This window comes from Pimephales promelas, chromosome 23 (assembly GCF_988280905.1).
Source record: "Pimephales promelas chromosome 23, fPimPro1.hap1.1, whole genome shotgun sequence".
Classification (NCBI taxonomy): Eukaryota; Metazoa; Chordata; class Actinopteri; order Cypriniformes; family Leuciscidae; genus Pimephales; species Pimephales promelas.
In genome coordinates this window covers 9,283,333-9,303,370 of record NC_142791.1, presented here as the reverse complement: position 1 = coordinate 9,303,370, position 20,038 = coordinate 9,283,333, and the positions used below count along the sequence as shown (strand labels likewise).

Here is a 20,038-nt window from a genome sequence, read left to right as displayed (position 1 = left end):
TCTGTCTGATTGCAATGAGATATCAGAACAAGATCAGGGAACATTTGAATGCCCAGATCTTAAGTGGCCGCAATCTTCTGAAGTTAGTCAGCAAAAAGAGTTAAGGAGATAGTCATTGACAAAAACATGTAGATTATAACTGAAATTAGTTTTAAATTTCCTTCGTTTGTGTTTTCATCCCTATTTAGTCAAATATACTGTCATTATTGCCATTATTAATATTTTAGATCCCAACTGAAAAGTCACAACTGTTACAGAGGAAACCCTGCAAAAGAATCCTGTGTAGAAAACCCTGCAAAATAAATGATGTGAAACAAATCTTGCAAAAACACCCGATATATTATTCATGACAGCAATCATCAGATTAAAACATACAAAGGCTAACCTGTGAGACACAACGTCTTTATAGTATCGCAAATAAGGTTTAAACCTGAAGGAATCAGTCTCGTCCTCAGTGGACGTGGGGCGATTGAGTGACAGCTGCATGCTCCTGTGCTTATCTTTCAGTCAACAAAGGTTCCACACCCTGCAGCAGAGATGGACTCCATACGAGAAGTCCAGGTAGAGTGAAGGCGAAGAGAAGGCTAGTGTGTGGTAGCGTTTGGCTTCACCTGGTGTGTGGCCTTCTAGTGCTGTGTTTAGGTCGTTCAGATTATGTGTCCTGCAGCTTCCAGCGACATGCCGTGTCCAGTCTGTTCCAACATATATACATGTAAACGCAAATTACATGCAGTTCCGTTCATTAAAGAATAAGGCTTTTGGATGTGTGTGTATCGCTGATAGCTGTCCGTTGCATCTTGCTCTGCGGGTTGTTGTCGCACTGTGTTTACCTGTGCTAAACTTGTTTGTTCCAATTTGGTTTATTTTGGCTTTGTAGAGCCAAGTCTGTGAAGTCTGTCCCTAAAGAGTAGAGAATTATTTCTGTCCTCATGTACAGACCACGTTAGCTGTTTGTGTGGGCAGAGAGAGTTAAAAAAAACCCCAGCTTTTTATTCATATGACATTTTGAAACTGAGCAGCCTGTAATAAGAAATATACTTAAAGGTATAGTTCACCCCGAAAATTTTAATTCTGTCATCATTTGCTCACCCTCATCTTGTTCCAAACGTTCCAAAGATAATTCAAACACTGGATCCCATTGAATTCCACTGTTTCATTGAAGAAAAAGAAACACAAGGTTGAGTAAATGAGAAATGTTTAATTTGGGGGTGAACTATCCCTTTAAATAAAGCTTGTTGTGATTTAATCAAAGGGCAAAGTGTATGTGTTGTCATGTCACATGGTGTAAACAGACCCAAAAAAATTCTGATCAGCTCATCTGTCTGTTTACATCATGTTTACCTCGGCTCTGTCGACTTTAGCCTCCATTTTCTGACTGAAATGCACTGCACTGTGTCCTGCCCTGTCACACAAAATGGCTGTCTCAGCTAATGAACCGGGTGCGTTTATGCTAGCAAACTTGGTGGCTGCTGTTCTCTCATATGTGTGCGAGAGGTAAAATGTGAGAAAAAAGCACCATGAATGTGTGTGAGAATATGTCGAGTCTCTAACTCTCTTGTCTCTCTCGTGTAGGGCTGGAGTGCGTCCTGACGAGGCAGGTGCCGGCCCTGGTGTGATAGCGGGAACAGGACCGTGGCCCAACCCCCCTACCGAAGCTGAACAGCTCCAGGCTCTGATGGCGGCAGCCAACGGTGAATCTCAATCTCACTTATAACTTGGGGAGAAAGCACATGTAGCCTTTGCTATGTTTCACATATTTAACGTTTGAACCAGCAAAACTTAGCTTGTAAGAAGAAAATGTCCTTCTGGCTGATCAGCTTAGCAAGCTAAATTTTCATGACAATCTTGCTGGTTAAGCTAATTAAGCAACACGCCGGGGGCAAATCAGCCCACCAGCATCCAAAACACACGCTGGTCTGTGAAGGAGGAAAGACTATCCACATTAACTGTATTTGATCCACCAGTCCTCATCAGATTCTGAAGAGCGTTAGAAACTGGGCAATTTAAGGAAATAGAGAGAGAGGGAGAGCATTTTCTACAGGGTACAATGGATTTCACAATTTATTGACTGTTATAGAGTCAAACTAATTGAGTGTAAAGAGACAAAAGAGACTTTCTCCCTCTCAGCAGCTGCAGTCAACACAACAACACTGTGCTGATGTTCTTCTCTAGCCAAGATGAATGCAGTCTTTCTAAAACACAGAATCTCAAGAGTGTCATCAACTATATGTTCACATATATACATGCTAGATGAAACCGAGCTACTATCACATTAACTAGATCTGTTAGTTCAAAATCACACCTGGCTTGTATATTTTAGTCAGAAAAAAAAAATCATGACTAATTGTTTTAGTCTGATTAAATCAAACTTGTACATGCACTTAGTACGTTTATTTAGAGATACATGTTTATTTAGATACAATAACACTGTACAAAATGAAATACTTTCAAATAATTTACTTAAGTACAAACTGAATGCATGTTTTCAGATACTTAATTGCATTATAAATGGCCATGAAATTAAAATATATTAGATTATTAAATTTATATTGAATGCAATTAGATTGTGCCTTTTTTGTAAGTACAACATTATATGTAATTTCATAATTACTTCTATTGTCTTTGAAATATGGATACTAAAATATAAACTAAAATACACTTTAGTGCAATTTCTGTAAAAACTGCTGTCATATATTTGTATTTACATAATATAAAATATATCAACTTTAAATGCACAGTATGTTCGAAAAACACTATAGCGTTAAAATTGCAATAAAATACTTGATACTGTTTGTCAACACAAAATAAGTGTCCTTTTCTAAAGTGTGATGTATGTATTGAAATGTAAGCTTAATTTGACATGATTACAAAGTGCACTTTTTTAAAAAGTGGACTTAAGTGTGTTAAAAAACATGAAACATTTAAGTGGCCTTATATAGAGTACACTAAAAATCCACTTGCAAGACAATTAAGTGCACTTATTTTTTCACAAGGCTGGGTCCATGTCAAACTGACCACATCTTTGACTTGTGAATTTGGGGGATGGGAATCAAATTTATTCTGTGTGAACAAAGGCAGACCTGCCTCACTACCATTCGAGGACAAAGTCCCTGTGTAATGCATTTGACAAGAACTGTGAAAATAGTGCATTCTGTTCTTGTATACAGTACAGATTTATTCTGTTCCTGAAAGAGTGTTGCCGAGTATGAGATGCATGTCGATGTTACGCCATTCATAATGCATGGGGGATGGGCAGGCAGAAGCAGGTCACTGAAGGAGCTGCAATGCGGTTCCTGAGTGACTGAATTATGAGCTCTGTGCCGAACCAACCCATCTCTAACCTTTTCCATCTCTCTCTCCTGTTCTTCGATACCTTCTCCTATTTCTTCTTGCCGTTTCTCACCCTACCATTGGTCTCAGAAGCAAGTGAAGCTACCGCAACTCTTGGCCCTCGCTACAATCTACAGTACGGCCCAGAGTACCGCCAGAACGTGTACATCCCGGGCAGTACCGCCACCCTCACGGCCAACCCTCAGCAACAGGTACCCCAGCAGGCCCTTCCCCCTCCTCAAGCCCTGCCCCCCGCCGAAGTCCCCAAAGCAGCTCAAACGCCCGCCAGCAAGAAGAAGCCCACCAAGAAAGACAAGAAGTAAGGCACACGGGCAAGCACTATCAGAGCTGCAGAAATATGTTGCCGGGATCTGAGCATCTCTCCTCACAAAACGTGTCCACGGGTTTGGTCAAAGAATCAAAAGATTAAGATTCAATGTTTATGTCTGTGAGGTTTTCATTTGTTTGTTTTAGATTGACCTTTTTTATTATTATTATTATTTATTGGATTTTGAATTCTATTTACAATATATTACACAATAACCCCGAAAAAAAGCATTTCCTGTCGCTGAAAAATGACTGAACAAAAGGAGATGTGTTCAGATTCCTGAAACTCGTTCTTCGACAGATAACTCTGTCCTGTAAATAGCATTACTAAAACAAGAAGAAAACACGCATTTCTTCTTTGTTCCCCTCAAATGTCATGTTTTAGGCTTTTTTGTGTTCTTTTCAAAGCAAAGTAGATGCTTCTTGTGGTTACAAAATGAAACGCTGTTAGGCTTTTTAACATAATGTGCCACGACTCTTACCTTGACTGAAATGAGTATTGAGCTGAACTATGCAGTGCAAAGAGGACGATGTTTTCGGAATAAGAAAATACATTTACGTTTGTCTAAAACCAGATGGTGAGACACTGAACTGTTGGCATGGTATGTAAAAATAGATTCAGTCTTCTCATTAATAGCCAGTTAAGCAGAGCTGAATGTTAGGTTAACACCGTTTGACTTTCTTTGCTATTATTTCCGGTTAGCGTGGTATATAAAAATCCTTTGGAATTGCAAGTAACGTAAACAGTGTTTTGTAAAGATCAGAAAAGATAAATCTCAGCCTTTGTAAGGTCAGGATCAGAGATTGATTTGGGTCAAAGTGAACGTGCGAAGAGTTTGAGTCGGTGGAAAACATGAAGTCAACCAAAATGAAAGAAAACAATGAATATGTGGAAAGACTAATGACTAACTTCAATGCACTTGAATGGCTCTTAGATGGAGGGATTCTGCACCAACCACCACCACAGTGTATATAAAATGTGTAACCTCTCTGTACAAACATTAGAGCCACAAGGGCTGGCTGTTACAGGAATGTTTCAGTATTTTTTAAAAAAGCAAAAAAAAAAAGACGATAGAAAAAAAAAAAGATCCAGTGTAGTGTTCGAGATCATTGACTAACCAAACTGTACATACAACAGAACTTCTGAAGACACGCAATCGTAGCTTAAGGCTTGTGGACCATGTGCATATTTTTGTGTTTTTCCCCTTCGATTACACATTCTTTCCTTTTCTCCAATCACTTTAAACCTTGAAAGATAACAGACGACACTTGCTGTCATTAGAGTACCTTCCCTCCCCACATCTGACTGTACTTTTCTGTGCTTGTAATTCCAATCAGTCGGTAATGATACTGGAATGCCAATCCTGTCTGTTTGACTATGAATATCTTATCTATATATATATAAATGTCTGTCTGCTGCTTGGCTACCTTTCTGTATTTGACTGTGATTCCTTTTAAGAAATGCTTAGCACCTCATGTTACCCTTTTTATTTTACAAGCTAATATTTATATCGCTGTTGATTTATGTTTTACTTTATTATTGGAACACTTACATTTGAAATAAAATTTTGTCAGAACTCACAGTTATGACTGAGCTGTTCTTTTTTTAAGTTTCTTGGTCTGTGGAGATGTAAACAAGGTATACGGATCAAACGTTTGGGGTCGGTAAGAGTTTTTGAACGAAATTTAACCTTTATTCCACAAGGATGCATTCAATTGATCAAAAATTGCAGTAAAGACTTGTATAATGCTACAAAAGATTTCTAGATTTCTATATGAAATAAATGCTGTTTTTAACATACCTACATATATATATATATATATATATATATATATATATATGTATATATATAATTAGTTTTCAACAATGATAAATGTTTCTTGAGCTCAAAATCAGCATATTAGAATGATTTCTTAAAAAATCATGTGATGCTGAAGACTGAAGTAATGATGCTGAAAAATTCAAAGGAATAAATTACATTTTTAAATATATTAAACTAGAAAACTGCTATTTTACATTGGAATAAAATTTCACATTATTACTGATTTTACTGTGTTTTTTATCAAATACATACTTTAATCAAATAAATATAAACATCCTTGGTCAGCATAAGAGATTTCTTTCAAAAACATTTTTTTTTTTTTTAAATGTACCAACCCCAGGGCAATATAATGTGCATTAAAGATGAGATTTTCCCAGGATGTGCTTCACTGATGCCAAAAAAGAAATCCAAATGTTCATATCTGCAACTTCAATGCCCATGAGCCAATTTAAGATTCATTATTGATTCAGCTCAGAAAGAAGAATAAGATTGCTGGCGTCAAGAGCGAGCTCTGCAGAGATTTCAGAACTAGGACATCAGCTCTGTTCTCGTGTATCCATATATAGCAAAGACATACGTGTAATGAGGCACTCCAAATGGCAGAGAAACAAGACTCCTCACCGTGACCATATACTATGAAGGAATCGCTGGAAAAAGTTCAGAAAACTGGATAAACAAAAGATGAATCAAACAGCTTGATATATTCTGAAGTTTATGCAAGATCCCAAACACCTGCTCATATTAAAGCAAGCACCAAACATTTGAAATATGTAATTACTTTAAAAACCATTAACCCAATCTGCTATATACGTTCGGGGGACATTTAGTTTAATGACTGTTTTGTCTAAATGAATTGTGGGGAGAATTACCGCTCTCGTTTTCAGCTTCAGAAATCACAGACATGTATTCACTGACTCACCAGCTATTATATAACAGCATCGAAATGTCATGGGCGAAGTGTCCGTCACTTACAAACCTGTTAGTTTCTATGTTAAAGTGATTGTATTGATGCAACTAGAAAAGCTGAGCGCGGTCCAGAGAGCAGTTTAAACTGAAGGTCATGTGTTCTTGGATTCACTTACACAATCACATTATAGATTGTATCGAGCACAGCCGAGAACATGGTCAAATTAGATGAGTTACTTTAAAGGCTTAAACCTCCATTTTATTAAAGCAGACCAGCTCTCAGCAAAGCAGTTTCCTCTCCCCCACAAAATGGCTGATACCGCACACAACTGCAGCGGTTGCCTTGGTGATGAGAGAAGGACTCCAATATTCTGAGAAACAGCAGAATCAGAATCAGTCAGGTGAAATGTGCACAACAGCATCCATGCACACAGCAAACGGTATAAAACCCTGAACTCATAGAGGTCAACTGAAGTGTTCAACTGTGAAACACAAAATAATGATGCGGGTTCTCTTTAAAAAATTACAATTCTTAGATATCTCTTATGTTGCATCAAAGGACACAATTTGAACCCCAAATAAACCACTGCAAAAAGAAGCTTGAGAAACGCTGCAGGGGAGAGACTGGCTGGATTAGAGGTCATTTATATGGCTTCCTATTAACTCGGACAGTCTAAGAACTGGCATCATTTTATGTGCTATCCAATTGAAGGCATTATAAGAAGCTGTCCCTATATGATCCGTCTAAGATGCTGTATTGGGACATGACAGCATTAACGCACTGCTTCAGATGGGCACCTCTCCAAGACAGCAGCTGCTTCTTCAGAGCTAAACTCTCCATTTCCTCTCTGCCACGGAGATTATGCAGCCAATCAGCAAAGTCCACATCAACACACTCAGAGCTGCATGAAAGACCAATCACTCCTGCTGCCAGAGCTAATATATTCTACACAGAAAACTCAATTAAAAAAATAAATGAACATACATTGTGTGTACAGTGTGTATGCATGTATATGTAAATTATTATCTATTTGGTAACACTTTACTCGAAGGGGTGTGCATAAGACTGACACGACACCTTCATAATCATGACATGACACGTCATGTCACAGGTTTTGTGCATGTTTATGATGCATGTCATTAAGAGTTATTCACGCAATTATGACATTTTTAATGCAAATATGACATTGTTTAAAATGTCTTTGTCATGACAACTTGACATAAACCAATTCTTCATAACCTGTCAGTGTCCTTGACGACTTGCCATTACTAAGACAACATAAATTGGCATAAATATGGCATAAACATGACATAACAGATTATTTATCAAACGTAAACTTAGAAACCACTAGCTTTATAAGATTATTGAACTGTCATGTGGTTGGTTTTGACATTGGCTGTCATGAGGCCATTATAACATTTTAATGACAAATTCATTAAATTGTTATAATGGCTTCATGACAGCCAATGTCAAAACCAAACCTGACACTTGAGTTAACCCATAAAGCTAAGTGGTTTCTTAAGTTTGATAATTAATCTGCTGTGTCATGTTTATGGCAGATTGTGTTGTCTTTGTAATGTCAAGTTGCCATGACTAAGACACTGACAGGTTATGGTATATTGGTTTATGTCAAGTTAGTTGTCATGACAAAGACTCTGACAGGTTATTAGGTTTATGTCAAGGTTTCATAAAGACATCTCAAACAATGTCATGTTTGCATTAAAAATGTCATAATTGAGCGAATGACACTTAATGACAGTTGTCATAAACATGCATAAAACCTTCATATTCATGACATTGGAGTCATGTCAGTCTTAAGCACACCTCTTCAAGTAGTGTTACCATATATCTCTTATGCTCATAATTTGTTTGAAAATACAGTAAGAACAGTAATATTGTGAGACATGATTAAAATTTTAAATAGCAGGTTTCTATTTTAATATATTATAAAAAAAAATTATAATAATTTATTCCTAAAATGCATGGCAAAGTTGAATTTTTAGCATCATTACTCTAGTCTTTAGTGTCACACGATCCTTCAAAAGTAATTTTAATATACTGATTCGATGTTCAAGAAATGATTTATTTCTATCAGTGGTGGAAACAGTGGTGATGCTTAATATGTTTGTGGAAACAGTGATACATTTGGATTTTCATGATTCTTTGATTAATAGAAAGGTCAAAAGAACAACATTTATTTGAATTATAAATCTTTTGTAACATTCTTAAATCAAATTAAAACAAATAAACATTAAAGCCTGCAATAGATTCAATTGAATGCATCCTTGTTGAATAGAAGTATAAAGCCTGGTTTGACAGACAGGGCTTTGATTAAGCCAGGATTAGGCCTTAGTTCAATTAGGACATTTAAGTAGCTGTTATAAATGTGCCTTAAAGGACAAAGAAAACAAAAACATCACTGGTGTTTATCTATAGAAAACAAAATGGCATTGACATATTTTTAAGATATGTCAGTGCAAGTTGCTATCATTTAAAACAGCTCAAATGTTTTAGTCTGGGACTCGACTTAAGCTTCATCTGTGAAACCGGAGGATGATAAATGTTTTTAAATCTCACTGACCCCAAAATAATAATAGAAATATTATACGTATTTTAACTTGCTTTTCATTACATCACAAAAATAAAATGTCACAAGACAACAAAAAATCTCTCTCATCTCTTTTACTATCTGGCAAGACTGAATGGACCCTTTTAGGCGGTTCAATCAGAGCTGCCTGTAAACCAGCATAAACAAGGTCATTGATCAGAGCCCAGACCACGTGGATTGTAAATGCCCCACACTAACAGAAGCATCGCTGCACACTAGCAGGGCAGATGGTCTATTCAGCTGCCATTACACAGTGCCACTGGTCATTCCATCAGGGAAAGGTTATTTCCTCTTAAAAACACTGCAGACAATTATCTGGTAAAAGGACAGCTAACCAGTAATGTCCTTCATACCCGCCAGGTTGGTTCTTCCAAACCATGCACGCATCAAAAACATCTTCCTCATCACTGTCAGATAGCTCTCTAATGCATTCCTCAAAAGAACTGGCTTTTTCATACACTAATTTGCTCACAAAACCGGATGGGTTTGGCGTTTCTGGATACAGATTTGCGGCTTCTCTTTGCTTTGTGAGAAGGCACTGAAGTCATTCAGTGAGAAAACGCAAGCAAGGAATAAAAGAACTCCATCTGCCAGGCGAACGAGCACCCGCACCCCACCCCTCCATTCCTTTCCTCCCCCCACCCTGCTCAGACACACTGAATATAGAGTCGACAGTCGGAAAAAAAAAAAAAAACTCTGCAGCTGCTGTTGTCATGGAAACAAGGCCGTCAGCCGAGCCCTCCCACCGACACAGGGATTTTGAGCATCCAAAAAAACGACATTTTGAGACCCTAAAAGGAGGGAGACCGAGTGACTGTCTTTATCTTAATCTCAGCTTTGTGCATGTGTAATGTAAAAGCAAATGTGATAGTGACAAATAAATCAAATCCAATGTGTTAATTCAGGAGAAAAAAAAAAAACACAAAGAAAATCACCCCAAAATCACCAAGATTGTAACTAAAATAACAAGAACCCTCAGATAATGGTAATTTCCTTACTTTAGGCCCTGCAGCAGATTGCAAGGAGTGTGAAAGATTAATGAAGTCTTCTAAGAAAAGCAATGCCTCATTGCCCCACTTAACGCTTACAAAAGGGATGCAACATGACGTCAGCTTTTCCCACTAAACCCCCACCATGTTTTTTCTCTCTCCCTTTTTCTGCTATACATCGTTTCTTTCAAAAGCTGTCTATATTTATAGATTCTCATCAGTGGAGTGAGTCCTTGTCCTATATAATATTCATAGACCGCAGAGGCTCCGCAGAGCGTGGGTTCATAAAACCGGTCTGTCCCCCCACTTCCATCCACCGTGGCCGTTTCCATAGCAACCTCGCATCCCTAAACCTACATGCCAGTCTACATTTCTCTACCGCAGGCTTACATCTCGACCTTAACCCACCTCAGCAGCAGCTGTGAGCATTTCACAGGTCAGTAGAGTAGGAAATGTACTGAAAATAATTGTACCAAACCCACTGAGTCTATCATCCGTTCAGAGTATCGTCTTTTCTTTTAATTTCGTGCCAAAAATATATGATGTTTAAAGCGGCATACAGAATGGCATCAGTGTAAGAAGATTACTATCTCTCTCCCCCATCCCCCTTTTAGTCCTTCTGTTCGCATTCCTTCTGAATCAATCCCGCCTGGTTCCTTGCATGCTTTTATTTTCATTCTTTAGTTCGTCTTTCTAGCAGGTATCAAAGTATGTATGATAGCACACATGGAGTGATGCCTGCAGCAAGAATGAACAACCACACACACACACACACACAGGCTGGGGGAGAGGAACCTCATCATGAACAAGGAGCAAGGTAACTATGGCAACGGACAAAGAAGGGATGACGACATTCTGTAGGGTGAACAGTGGAAGGAAATGGTTTGCAATAAGACTGCATGTTATTTTTATCTGCATCACTTATAACAAGAATGCAAGTGCTTATTATTTTCCCAATTGTTTTTTTTTTAATTCAATGTGTTATCTAAATGATATAGTGTTTCATTCTCTGGCTGTTTTAGATGTGTGTGCTATAGTGTTTTTTACAATGGTGGTATAAACAGCTGTGAGAGTGGGGGGAGTGTGGGAAGAGGCAGATGACCGTTCAGTCGGTCAAATGTGTTGTTTGTGCAGGGCTTACACTATTTTTTTTTTTTTTTTTTATTCAGCCTGATTATGGCCCCCCTCCCATCTGATTGTGGGTCGAGCCACTGACTGGTCTGATGTCACAGTCGATACAAGCTGGCATAGAAAAAGGGAGAGACGATATAGTGTAATCTAGTTCTGTCAGTCAGCGAGTCGCTCTAATACACACAGCTGGGTCAGACGGAAGTATCGTAACAGATACAAATGATCATACATCACACGGCCTGAAGGCTTTAGGAGGTTGTGACCTCACACCCCATCATCATACCAATCACATCAGCACTATGAAACAGGGCAAGTGTCCCAGATTCACACACTAAACCACAAACCCCCTTCACATTCGATTAGCAGAAAGTGGGTGTTTTTGTTTTTTTATTTTTTCCTGGAGAGATTTACTCATGAGTTAAGTGTAGGAAGTAGGTGGTGAATCCTTACACAACAAACATTCAACAGAAAACGTATAAATGTCACCTATTATTGGAAATCCGCTGCCCACATAACCAGTGATTCATTTTCAGCCACAATACAGTTGCCCCAAAAGTATTTGGACACTTGCACTATAGGCTAGTTGTGAATCATAACATCAAATTTACAACATGACATCATGACTTTTGCGTAAACATATACGCCACTTTCGAGTCGGGTGGCGTGTTATCTCTACGCATTTTGAGCTATCCGCGTGTATCCGCGTGTATGCGTATATGTCTACGCCATTAACGTCCGCGTCATTCCACGTGTCTGTACACGCAGTCAAATCTCCAATCATAAATGCCATTAACCCCAGTGATGGTTAAGTTTAGGGATGGGGTTGAGGTAAGTCATATATTTATATAACGTTAAGTCAACGGCGTTCATAAACACGCTGAAAGGTGATTATGCGTCTTGATAGCACGCCAAAAATGGAAATACGAATTGGCGTGTCATACACACGCTACTTCATGAGATCAGTCTGAAATGTATAACTATTTCTGCTACTAACCAACTGGTCTCATAGTTAATTTTAGATGTATAATGTCCCATATCAGAGGAGCCACAGGTGTTGTTCATGACACATAAACATTTTTTTTTTCCAGTGTCCAAATACTCTGACTTAATTTTGAACATAAAATGTTAATATTTCAGTAAAATATTATGCTTGAAAAGGTATTTGTGCTTACTTTCTTTCTAAATGCCACAGGGTTTGATATCTAATGCAATAGCATTTCTCTGTATCCATAGTGTACTTTAAATCTTAAAAGAATATTTAAACAAAAAAAAATAAAAAAATACTTGGACATAATGAATTAATAATGATGATAGAAAGGGCAACTTACCCTTGAGAATATCAGTAACCAGAATATCAGTAACCAGACCGTTTCTGGTCCCTTTGACTTCCATACTAATATATACTATGGAAGACAATGGGACCAGAAACTGTCAGGTTATACTGATATTCTTCTAAATATCAGAAAATCATCTGAAAGGAGTCAAAACGGTAAAAACCCATCTGTTTAACTCTGAGGGAGTTGTAAAATGAGCCTATTTCCAAAAAAAAAAAAATGGAGTATCCCTTTAAGTGTACTTTTCACAAGGGGTTTGCTTACATTTAGCTATGTACAACACAGTAGGCTAAAGATCTTTAGCAGACCTGAAAGAAAGCACCTGGTAAGTATTTCGTAGCCGTTCTATGCACAAACAACCCATATCTCCATATTCAAATGTGAACATGAGGTGGTGATGAGGTGGCGGAAGCCATTTTGTGGGGTTAGCCTGAAGCTAATTGAGTTGTGACAGACTGACAGATGAAGGGCAGGGAGGAGATAAGACACATCTCTCTCTCTCTGGTTCTGCTCTAAACAGCCATGGAAGTGTGATTCCACACTGTACACGTTTTACACACAGCCATGTAATCTGCAGTGTATGTTTGAGATTGCTCTCATAAAGGCTAATGAGGGTGACTGTAATTTAACAGGGATGAAGACGTCACTTCAGACGACCAGACGTTCTATGCCTATCAGAAAAGATTAAAAAAATATCTATGCATCTATCTATGTATCCATCTATGTCTATAGTTAAATTGTCCATGTTGCTGACTTCAACAAAAGGGGAAGACAACAGTGGTAGGGATGTTTTTATTTTATTCCACAAGGGTGAGCAAAGAGTTTTACCTGGAGACTCCCACAACCATCTTCCAATCAGCTAGCAGCTACATCTAGTTCTCAAAGCTGATTGGCTGTCTGTGCCTTCAGGGTTAAAGTGATGACTGAAGCAGTGGGCCGGCAGTTTAAGGGAGACAGTCTGATCTGGCTGTGACCTCAAGCATGTAATGAACCTTTTGTTTCTAAGGGGGTGGCTAAATGAAAAAAATTAAATTGTAGCCATTCAAATATCAAATTTTAATATTCAACAGCCATAATGTACACAGAAGGGATTCAGTTGTCTGAACACAGGGTTTGTAATATGAATGAATTGAGAATCAATCATCTACATTTATGTCATATTTTAGGATCACTGAACTAGCTAACTACTTTAAGTTGACATGACCGTCTCTTTGAGACTGTGAAGAGCAAATAATCTGATTGACCTGTTTCTAAGCTACAGCACAACAAATAAAATTATCACATCGATCTGACATACGATACCAGTGTTCAGTTCTGCTGAAGAGTTTGAGGCTTTAACACCAGTAACGAAAAAAACAAATGAGAAATATGAAAGTATGCAAATATCTTAAGATGCCAACAGTCATAAGTTTATCTTCCTCTCATGTTTTAATAAAATGCATCATTATCAAAGCACAGTCATAACCATTTCTCAGAAGTCACTCAACTTTCGATGTTTGCAGTAAAACTTAAAAAAACGTAAAAGATATAGCTTCTACAACCAATCCAAAAGAAATAATAATCTATTCAGTCAGAGATGAGACCAATGAGGCCTACTTTCTAGTTGCCAGACTAAGATTGACTTAAGTTTCATAAAGGACAAAATGACATTTGTCCAGTGACTTTTATGCAAACACAAAGCAAATATAACCAATTCATAAACAAATACAACATTCATTCAAACGATGAAGGTTGACGGGGAAATTATGATGCCCCAAAACTCCCTGACACACATTTTTGCGATTGTGATGTGAACTTCCTATGGCTCTTGCCAGAAAAAGAAACAAATAACCCATGCTGCCGATCTGATCTGTGTTAAGCTCAGAGACGGAGGATTAACAGAGCTCATCCCTGCAGAGAAACACAGGGTGAGACACACTGATCATCACACACCAGTCCAGAACCACACACCCACATTAAGCGAATGCGCCTGCTGTTAACACCATGCTCCTGACAGAGACCACGGGACTTCAGATCAGCTGACAGCATCCTCATATATCCATTTAAATCAAAACCCTCACCCATAGAGCTACTGTACACTGAAATCAAAACTGTTCTTGACCACTTGAAAATATGACAGTAAAGCACATTAAAATGATTTCAAGTCAAATCCCAGTGATGAATGAATGCAGGGATAAAATGAGAAGAGAAGGAGAAGGATGGAAAACAAGAAAGGGAGGGGTGAGATACATTTTCATATATGAAGCTCTATAGCAGCCATTTTGGATTATATAGGTCACAGTGAGATTCTGAAAGGGTGGGGTTGGTGTCTTTAACCCTTGATATGCCATCCTATGGGTCCATGTGCGAAGTGGATGGTGGGGTGGTTAGGTAAGGTAAAAGAGACGATGACTGACAGCCGAATAGCATTAAAGCTAACCGCAGTGACTTCCCCGACTGCCAAGGTGAACAGTTTGCTGGCTGTATGTGTGACGGGAATCTGTCGCGCAGCCAAAGCTGATGGAGCAGATGTCTGATTTAGGTCAGATATATGTGGAGAACAACAGTCACACATCAGCATGAAAAAAAATTCAATCATAAAAATGATTACAGTGTAACAACGTCAGTTAAGGAGACAAAGCATTAGAAACGGGAAAAGGGCTACAGATGAAAAAACATGTCAGACGAGGGAGAGGAGAGAATAGAATCAAAGGACAAAAGGGAAAAGAGCGAGGAGGGGAGAATAAAAAGGTGATCACTAGTGCTGCCAACTAGTGGCGCCTGGCAGTATTGCAGTTTCAATACGCCATTAAAAATGTATCTGCGTAAGACTTGCCCATATGTGTTTATGGTGACGGTGCACATGAGTGTGGTCTCACGCACAATTTTACAGGTCACACTGGTCATACAGCCTAAGGGATATGTGATGTCACCTTCAATCCGCTCACTATATTTAGTCCAGGTTTGATGTGCAGATGTAAAGCCTGAATGCGCTAATGGTCCATCTGTTCCTAAACACAGCCTGAGTGACCCAGGACAAAAACATTAATTCTCTCTCTACCTCTATCCGCTGTTCTTTAGTGAAACTGACTTGCCTATGGCACCCTAACATTGCAGTGAAAAGAGTAAATATAATGTCTGTAAACTTGCATGAGTCTGAGTCGCCTCTAGAGTTTCTATTCTGGGATTTGACTGCGTTCAAGTTCCATTTACACCCCGTCCCTGAGAGGAATATTGTGTTAGGGCGCGAGCAGAAAAAAAGCAAAACACTAATTGAAATTTGCACAAACGCCCTGGTAAAATGCCTGAATACCTGGGGAATAAAACTTAAATTACTCTGCCTTGAAGATAGATGTATAAAAGTAGGTCACAAAGTTATAGAGACATTGTAAATGCAATACTAAATATGGGAACAATATATTGAAGTTTGAGTTTAAACTTCCGAGTCTACTCTACAGTGTTACTCTTCAGCTCAGTACTCTGGAGTGAAGGCAGCCCTTTTCTGCAAAATGTTGAATTAAATATCTGTGTGAACACAATGATATTATGATGGTGTGTGTGCTGGTATTCACTATATTAAAGCAACCAAATGTCACCCTAGTAATACCATTAGTTGCTTTCCCAGCTTATAAATCATGCAGAAAGTTTTCTGTAATGAGTAGGTTTAGGGGTATGTTTAAGTTGGCTTAAGATTAGAGGATAGAATACAGTTTGCACAGTATAAAAATCTATGAAATGTCTCCATAATGAGGAATATTATAGTGTGTGTGTGTGTGTGTGTGTGTGTGTGTGTGTGTGTGTGTGTGTGTGTGTGTGTGTGTGTGTGTGTGTGTGTGTGTGTGTGTGTGTGTGTGTGTGTGTGTGTGTGTGTGTGTGTGTGTGTGTGATGGCTGTGCAGATGTTCCTTTCATTTAGAAACTGATGACATTTTGCCACAGTAAATAACAGACTTTATTCACACATGTTGGGGTTTCATGTTTTATGGGAACATTCCATAGGCATAATGATTTTTATATCAACTGTTAATTCTATCCCCTAGATGTTTTCCTCAAGTGGACCAAAAGGTGTCCAAGGATTTTGGATATTGCCACCTTTTTGTGGGGACATTTTCTTACCAGGCAGGAACACACACACACATACACACACAGACTCTATTCCAACACAGAGCACAGCAGGCTAGGCTCTTTACAGTGGCACACGCTCAGCCTTTGTTCTCTGATACAACGCTGGGGGAGAGACGGAAAGGCATCCGGATTTTGTGAGAGAAAGGAAGTGTGTCCAGGAGGAGGATGCAGTTTGGAATACATTAGTATTTCAGCCTGTAGCTTTAATGTGACCATTATTGCAGCAAAACGCACACTCTAGAAAAGGAGTTAAGATTCAGAGAGTGATCCAGCTCTCAGATTTAATCAAAAATATCTTAATTTGTGTCCCAAAGATGAACGAAAGTCTTACTGGGTTGGAAAAATATGAGAATGAGTATTAATGACAGAATTTCCATTTTGGGGTGAACTAATCTAAACTCGGTCTATATAGATTTTGGACAAAATCTCCCCTAACTCAATTAAATACTAAGAGTGTTTATGCACTGAGAATTACAACTACTATTATTTTATTATTATTATTATTATTATTATTATTATTATTATTAATGATTATAATAATAACTAATAAGCTGTCAATTTTAAGAAATCTTTCATTTGTTTGAAAGGTTTCGTTTGTTAACATAAGTTAGCTAACATGAACTACCACTGAAAAATACTTTAAAATCTAAATTTGTGTTAATCTCGCCATTTAATCATATATTTTTAGGATCAAAAGTTCTATCTGTTAACATTAATTAATTCACACTGAGAACTAACATGACATTTCTTATATTATTAAGTAACATTAACAAAGGTTGACAATTGTAAGACTATATTGCTCGTTGTTATAGTTCATGATGGTTAATAAATTAACTAATGTTAACAATTGAGACCTTATTATAAAGTGTTTCTGAAATCTCTAATACACTGACCTCTCGCAAGGATGAGATATGATCACATTCGATGCTGCATCCGGCACTGATGCTGTGCAGATCGTTTAATAGGGTCTGTAATCTGATAAAGACTCCAGTCTGGCTTATCAGGCTCATTCTCCCCATCATGTCTGCCATCCAGATATCTTAGGGAGACCACAAACAAAAACATGGTGATTAGTGATCATGTGACTGGAAGGAGGCTGAAAACTACTCTAATACTGTAATGAAAACAGATGGCACATCCCTATCCTTCTTTACCTGATGGCCTTCATCCATACAATACTATAATGTATAGATTCAAGAATATATATATATATATATATATATATATATATATATATATATATATATACTGTATATATATGAAGAGTTCAGATGCAAAAGCCTCTAAATGCCATTTGAAATTTTCTTCTAAAATGACCATTTTTATCAAGCTTGTATTTTTAAGTTCAGTAATCTCACTTAAATGACAATTAATAGGTAATCTTCATTGCCATTTAAGTGAAATTACTGAAATTAAATATACAAGCTTGATAAAAATGACCATTTTAGAAGAAAATTTCAAATGGCATTTAGAGGCTTTTGCATTTGAACTCTTCATACACACACACACACACACACACAATAAAATGTAAATCCCTATATAACCACAGTCACTGGATTATGAATTTTTAAGAACAGACAGCAATAAATCCTCACAATATAAGGCTTTTATCTAGCTTTTGGTCATAAATAGGTTGCATGATAAAACATTCTTTTCCTTGATGAATTAGAGAAGAAATCTTCACCAAAATAATTAATATTTAAAAGCTTTTATGGAGCCATACACATGAAATCATTATCTTACATTCATATCCAATGTGTCCTCAAAGCCAAGACTTAAGCAACAGATTTATGCTTTGGCCTCATAACCTGGAGACAGGATAAACAATGTTCCCGACCTGCTTTACAAATTACAATCAAATTTGAAGCAAGCACTCCCTCTCCCCTTTTCTCGCAAGCTCACTTTCTATGGCAGTTCTACACTGACATCCTTCCCCTACTGACACACTTTCAGGCCAAACTCCCCCACTGCATTTCTCTGATGGTCTCTTCCACATGACATTGGCACTTTCTTACTGTATAGGTCCTATACCCCATCTAGTGGGCATATTCCCCAGATTCAAGAATGAGTATCCACGTGAAGCACAAAAACATAAAAAAATGCTCCCTTAATTTTTTTTTTCAAGTAGGCCAACAATCAGCTTTAATACTTTTCAACTTAAATTACATTAAACTGAGTTTAAAAATAAATGAATCTTGTAAAAGGTTGAAAATTGCCTATAGTGTATATATAATTGTAACGTCAGAATAATTAAGTCGAGGAATCTAGCCCTAAGTATTTGTATAAACCAAAAGTAGCCTAAACAAAGAAGAACAACCCACCATGTGTGTACTTCTGAAAGGTGGGGAAAATAATATCTGATCTCTGAACCGGTTAGATGCTTTAAACCTGACTGATTCCGTTTTAACTTCAAGCAACAAGAGCACCATCTGGCTAAAATCGTGAAAATCTTCATTTACAGTGACACAGCTCCCAGTGCAAATTTTCCCCGCAATAGTGACTACTACAGGTCACACCGCATTACTACAGCTGACCTACTAACACACATGCGCACACACATACTATAATAATCGCTTAAAATGCTTCACAAAACAACACTAACCTCTACTGTTCAAGATAGGAAACTACACCTAAACAGTCTAAAATGGTAAACATTACAACAGGTTAGTCAACAGCACTTTTCTTTCTCCTTCTCTTTTCTGTTTTCTCAACTGGCCAGTAATTTCGAAGAGAAAGGAAAAACTCTGAATCATCAACCGGGAAAAAGTTCACCAGGATTTTCATGTATTACAAAACACCCTGAACAAAGAAAAAAAAAAAAAAAACATTCTTCAGGTTAAATTATAAGCAACTTGAATTCATCATACAAAGTCAGGTTGCATGCCATGTTTTGTTTATGAAAGTGTGGGAGACTAGAAGTCATAACTCTCACACAGGAATGTGGGGTCCTTGATTAGAAACAGATGTGCTCAGTCACTCAGGAAAAAAAAAAAAAAAAAACTCACAGGGCTTTAGAAAGCTGGCAGAAACATGTAGACTGCAGTAGAAGAAAGGCTGTGTAGTTTGTGCACAAAACTTGTTATTAAATATACACACTGTAAAAAAAATATTGTTGGTTTAACTTAAAAAATTAAGTAACCTGGTTGCCTTAAAATTTGAAGTTGATTGAACTGGAAAAAGTGAGTTAATACAATGAAGGAGATTGAGTTAATCATCAGAAACTCAAAATAATAAGTTATCTGAACTAAATAAATTATTTAAGTTCATTTGACAAAAGAAAAAATATTGTGATAACAAATCTTGAAAACATTTTTTTACAGTGATATAAAATAAGGTAGACCCAAAAAGTATGTCAAGACTCACAAAAAGTATAAATGCCATTGCATCAGAAAGAAAGTTGCATTTTTTTTCATATCAAGAAAAACAGTTCACAAAAAAAGTTGTTTAAAATATTATTACTTATATTATTATCGTTTTAATGTGATA

The 20,038-nt window shown here is 37.5% G+C and overlaps 1 protein-coding gene and 1 long non-coding RNA gene across 39 annotated transcripts in view; one reads left to right on the top strand and one right to left on the bottom strand.

Moving 5' to 3' along the window:
* Positions 1-5,240, top strand: part of LOC120482043 (protocadherin gamma-C5) — an 84,975-nt gene extending 79,735 nt beyond the window's left edge. For 17 of the 37 annotated variants that reach the window (XM_089126204.1, XM_039675981.2, XM_039675982.2 and 14 more), the window contains exons 3-5: positions 508-561; positions 1,573-1,691; positions 3,421-5,240. In XM_089126204.1, coding sequence (XP_088982330.1) covers positions 508-561; positions 1,573-1,691; positions 3,421-3,653 — 406 coding nt within the window. In that variant the 3' untranslated portion in view covers positions 3,654-5,240. The remainder of the gene's footprint in view (positions 1-507; positions 562-1,572; positions 1,692-3,420) is intronic. The other 20 variants (XM_089126210.1, XM_039675993.2, XM_039675995.2 and 17 more) reach the window with 3 other exon arrangements.
* LOC148969395 (uncharacterized) overlaps positions 1-20,038 on the bottom strand; it is a 154,976-nt gene that overhangs the window by 131,393 nt on the left and 3,545 nt on the right. The window contains exons 2-3 of one of the 2 annotated variants that reach the window (XR_016149454.1): positions 17,446-17,591; positions 58-692 (exon numbers count right to left, since the gene is read on the bottom strand). This is a non-coding gene — a long non-coding RNA (uncharacterized LOC148969395). Of the gene's footprint in view, positions 1-57; positions 693-17,445; positions 17,592-20,038 lie in introns of those variants that run through there. The other variant, XR_016149455.1, reaches the window with a different exon arrangement.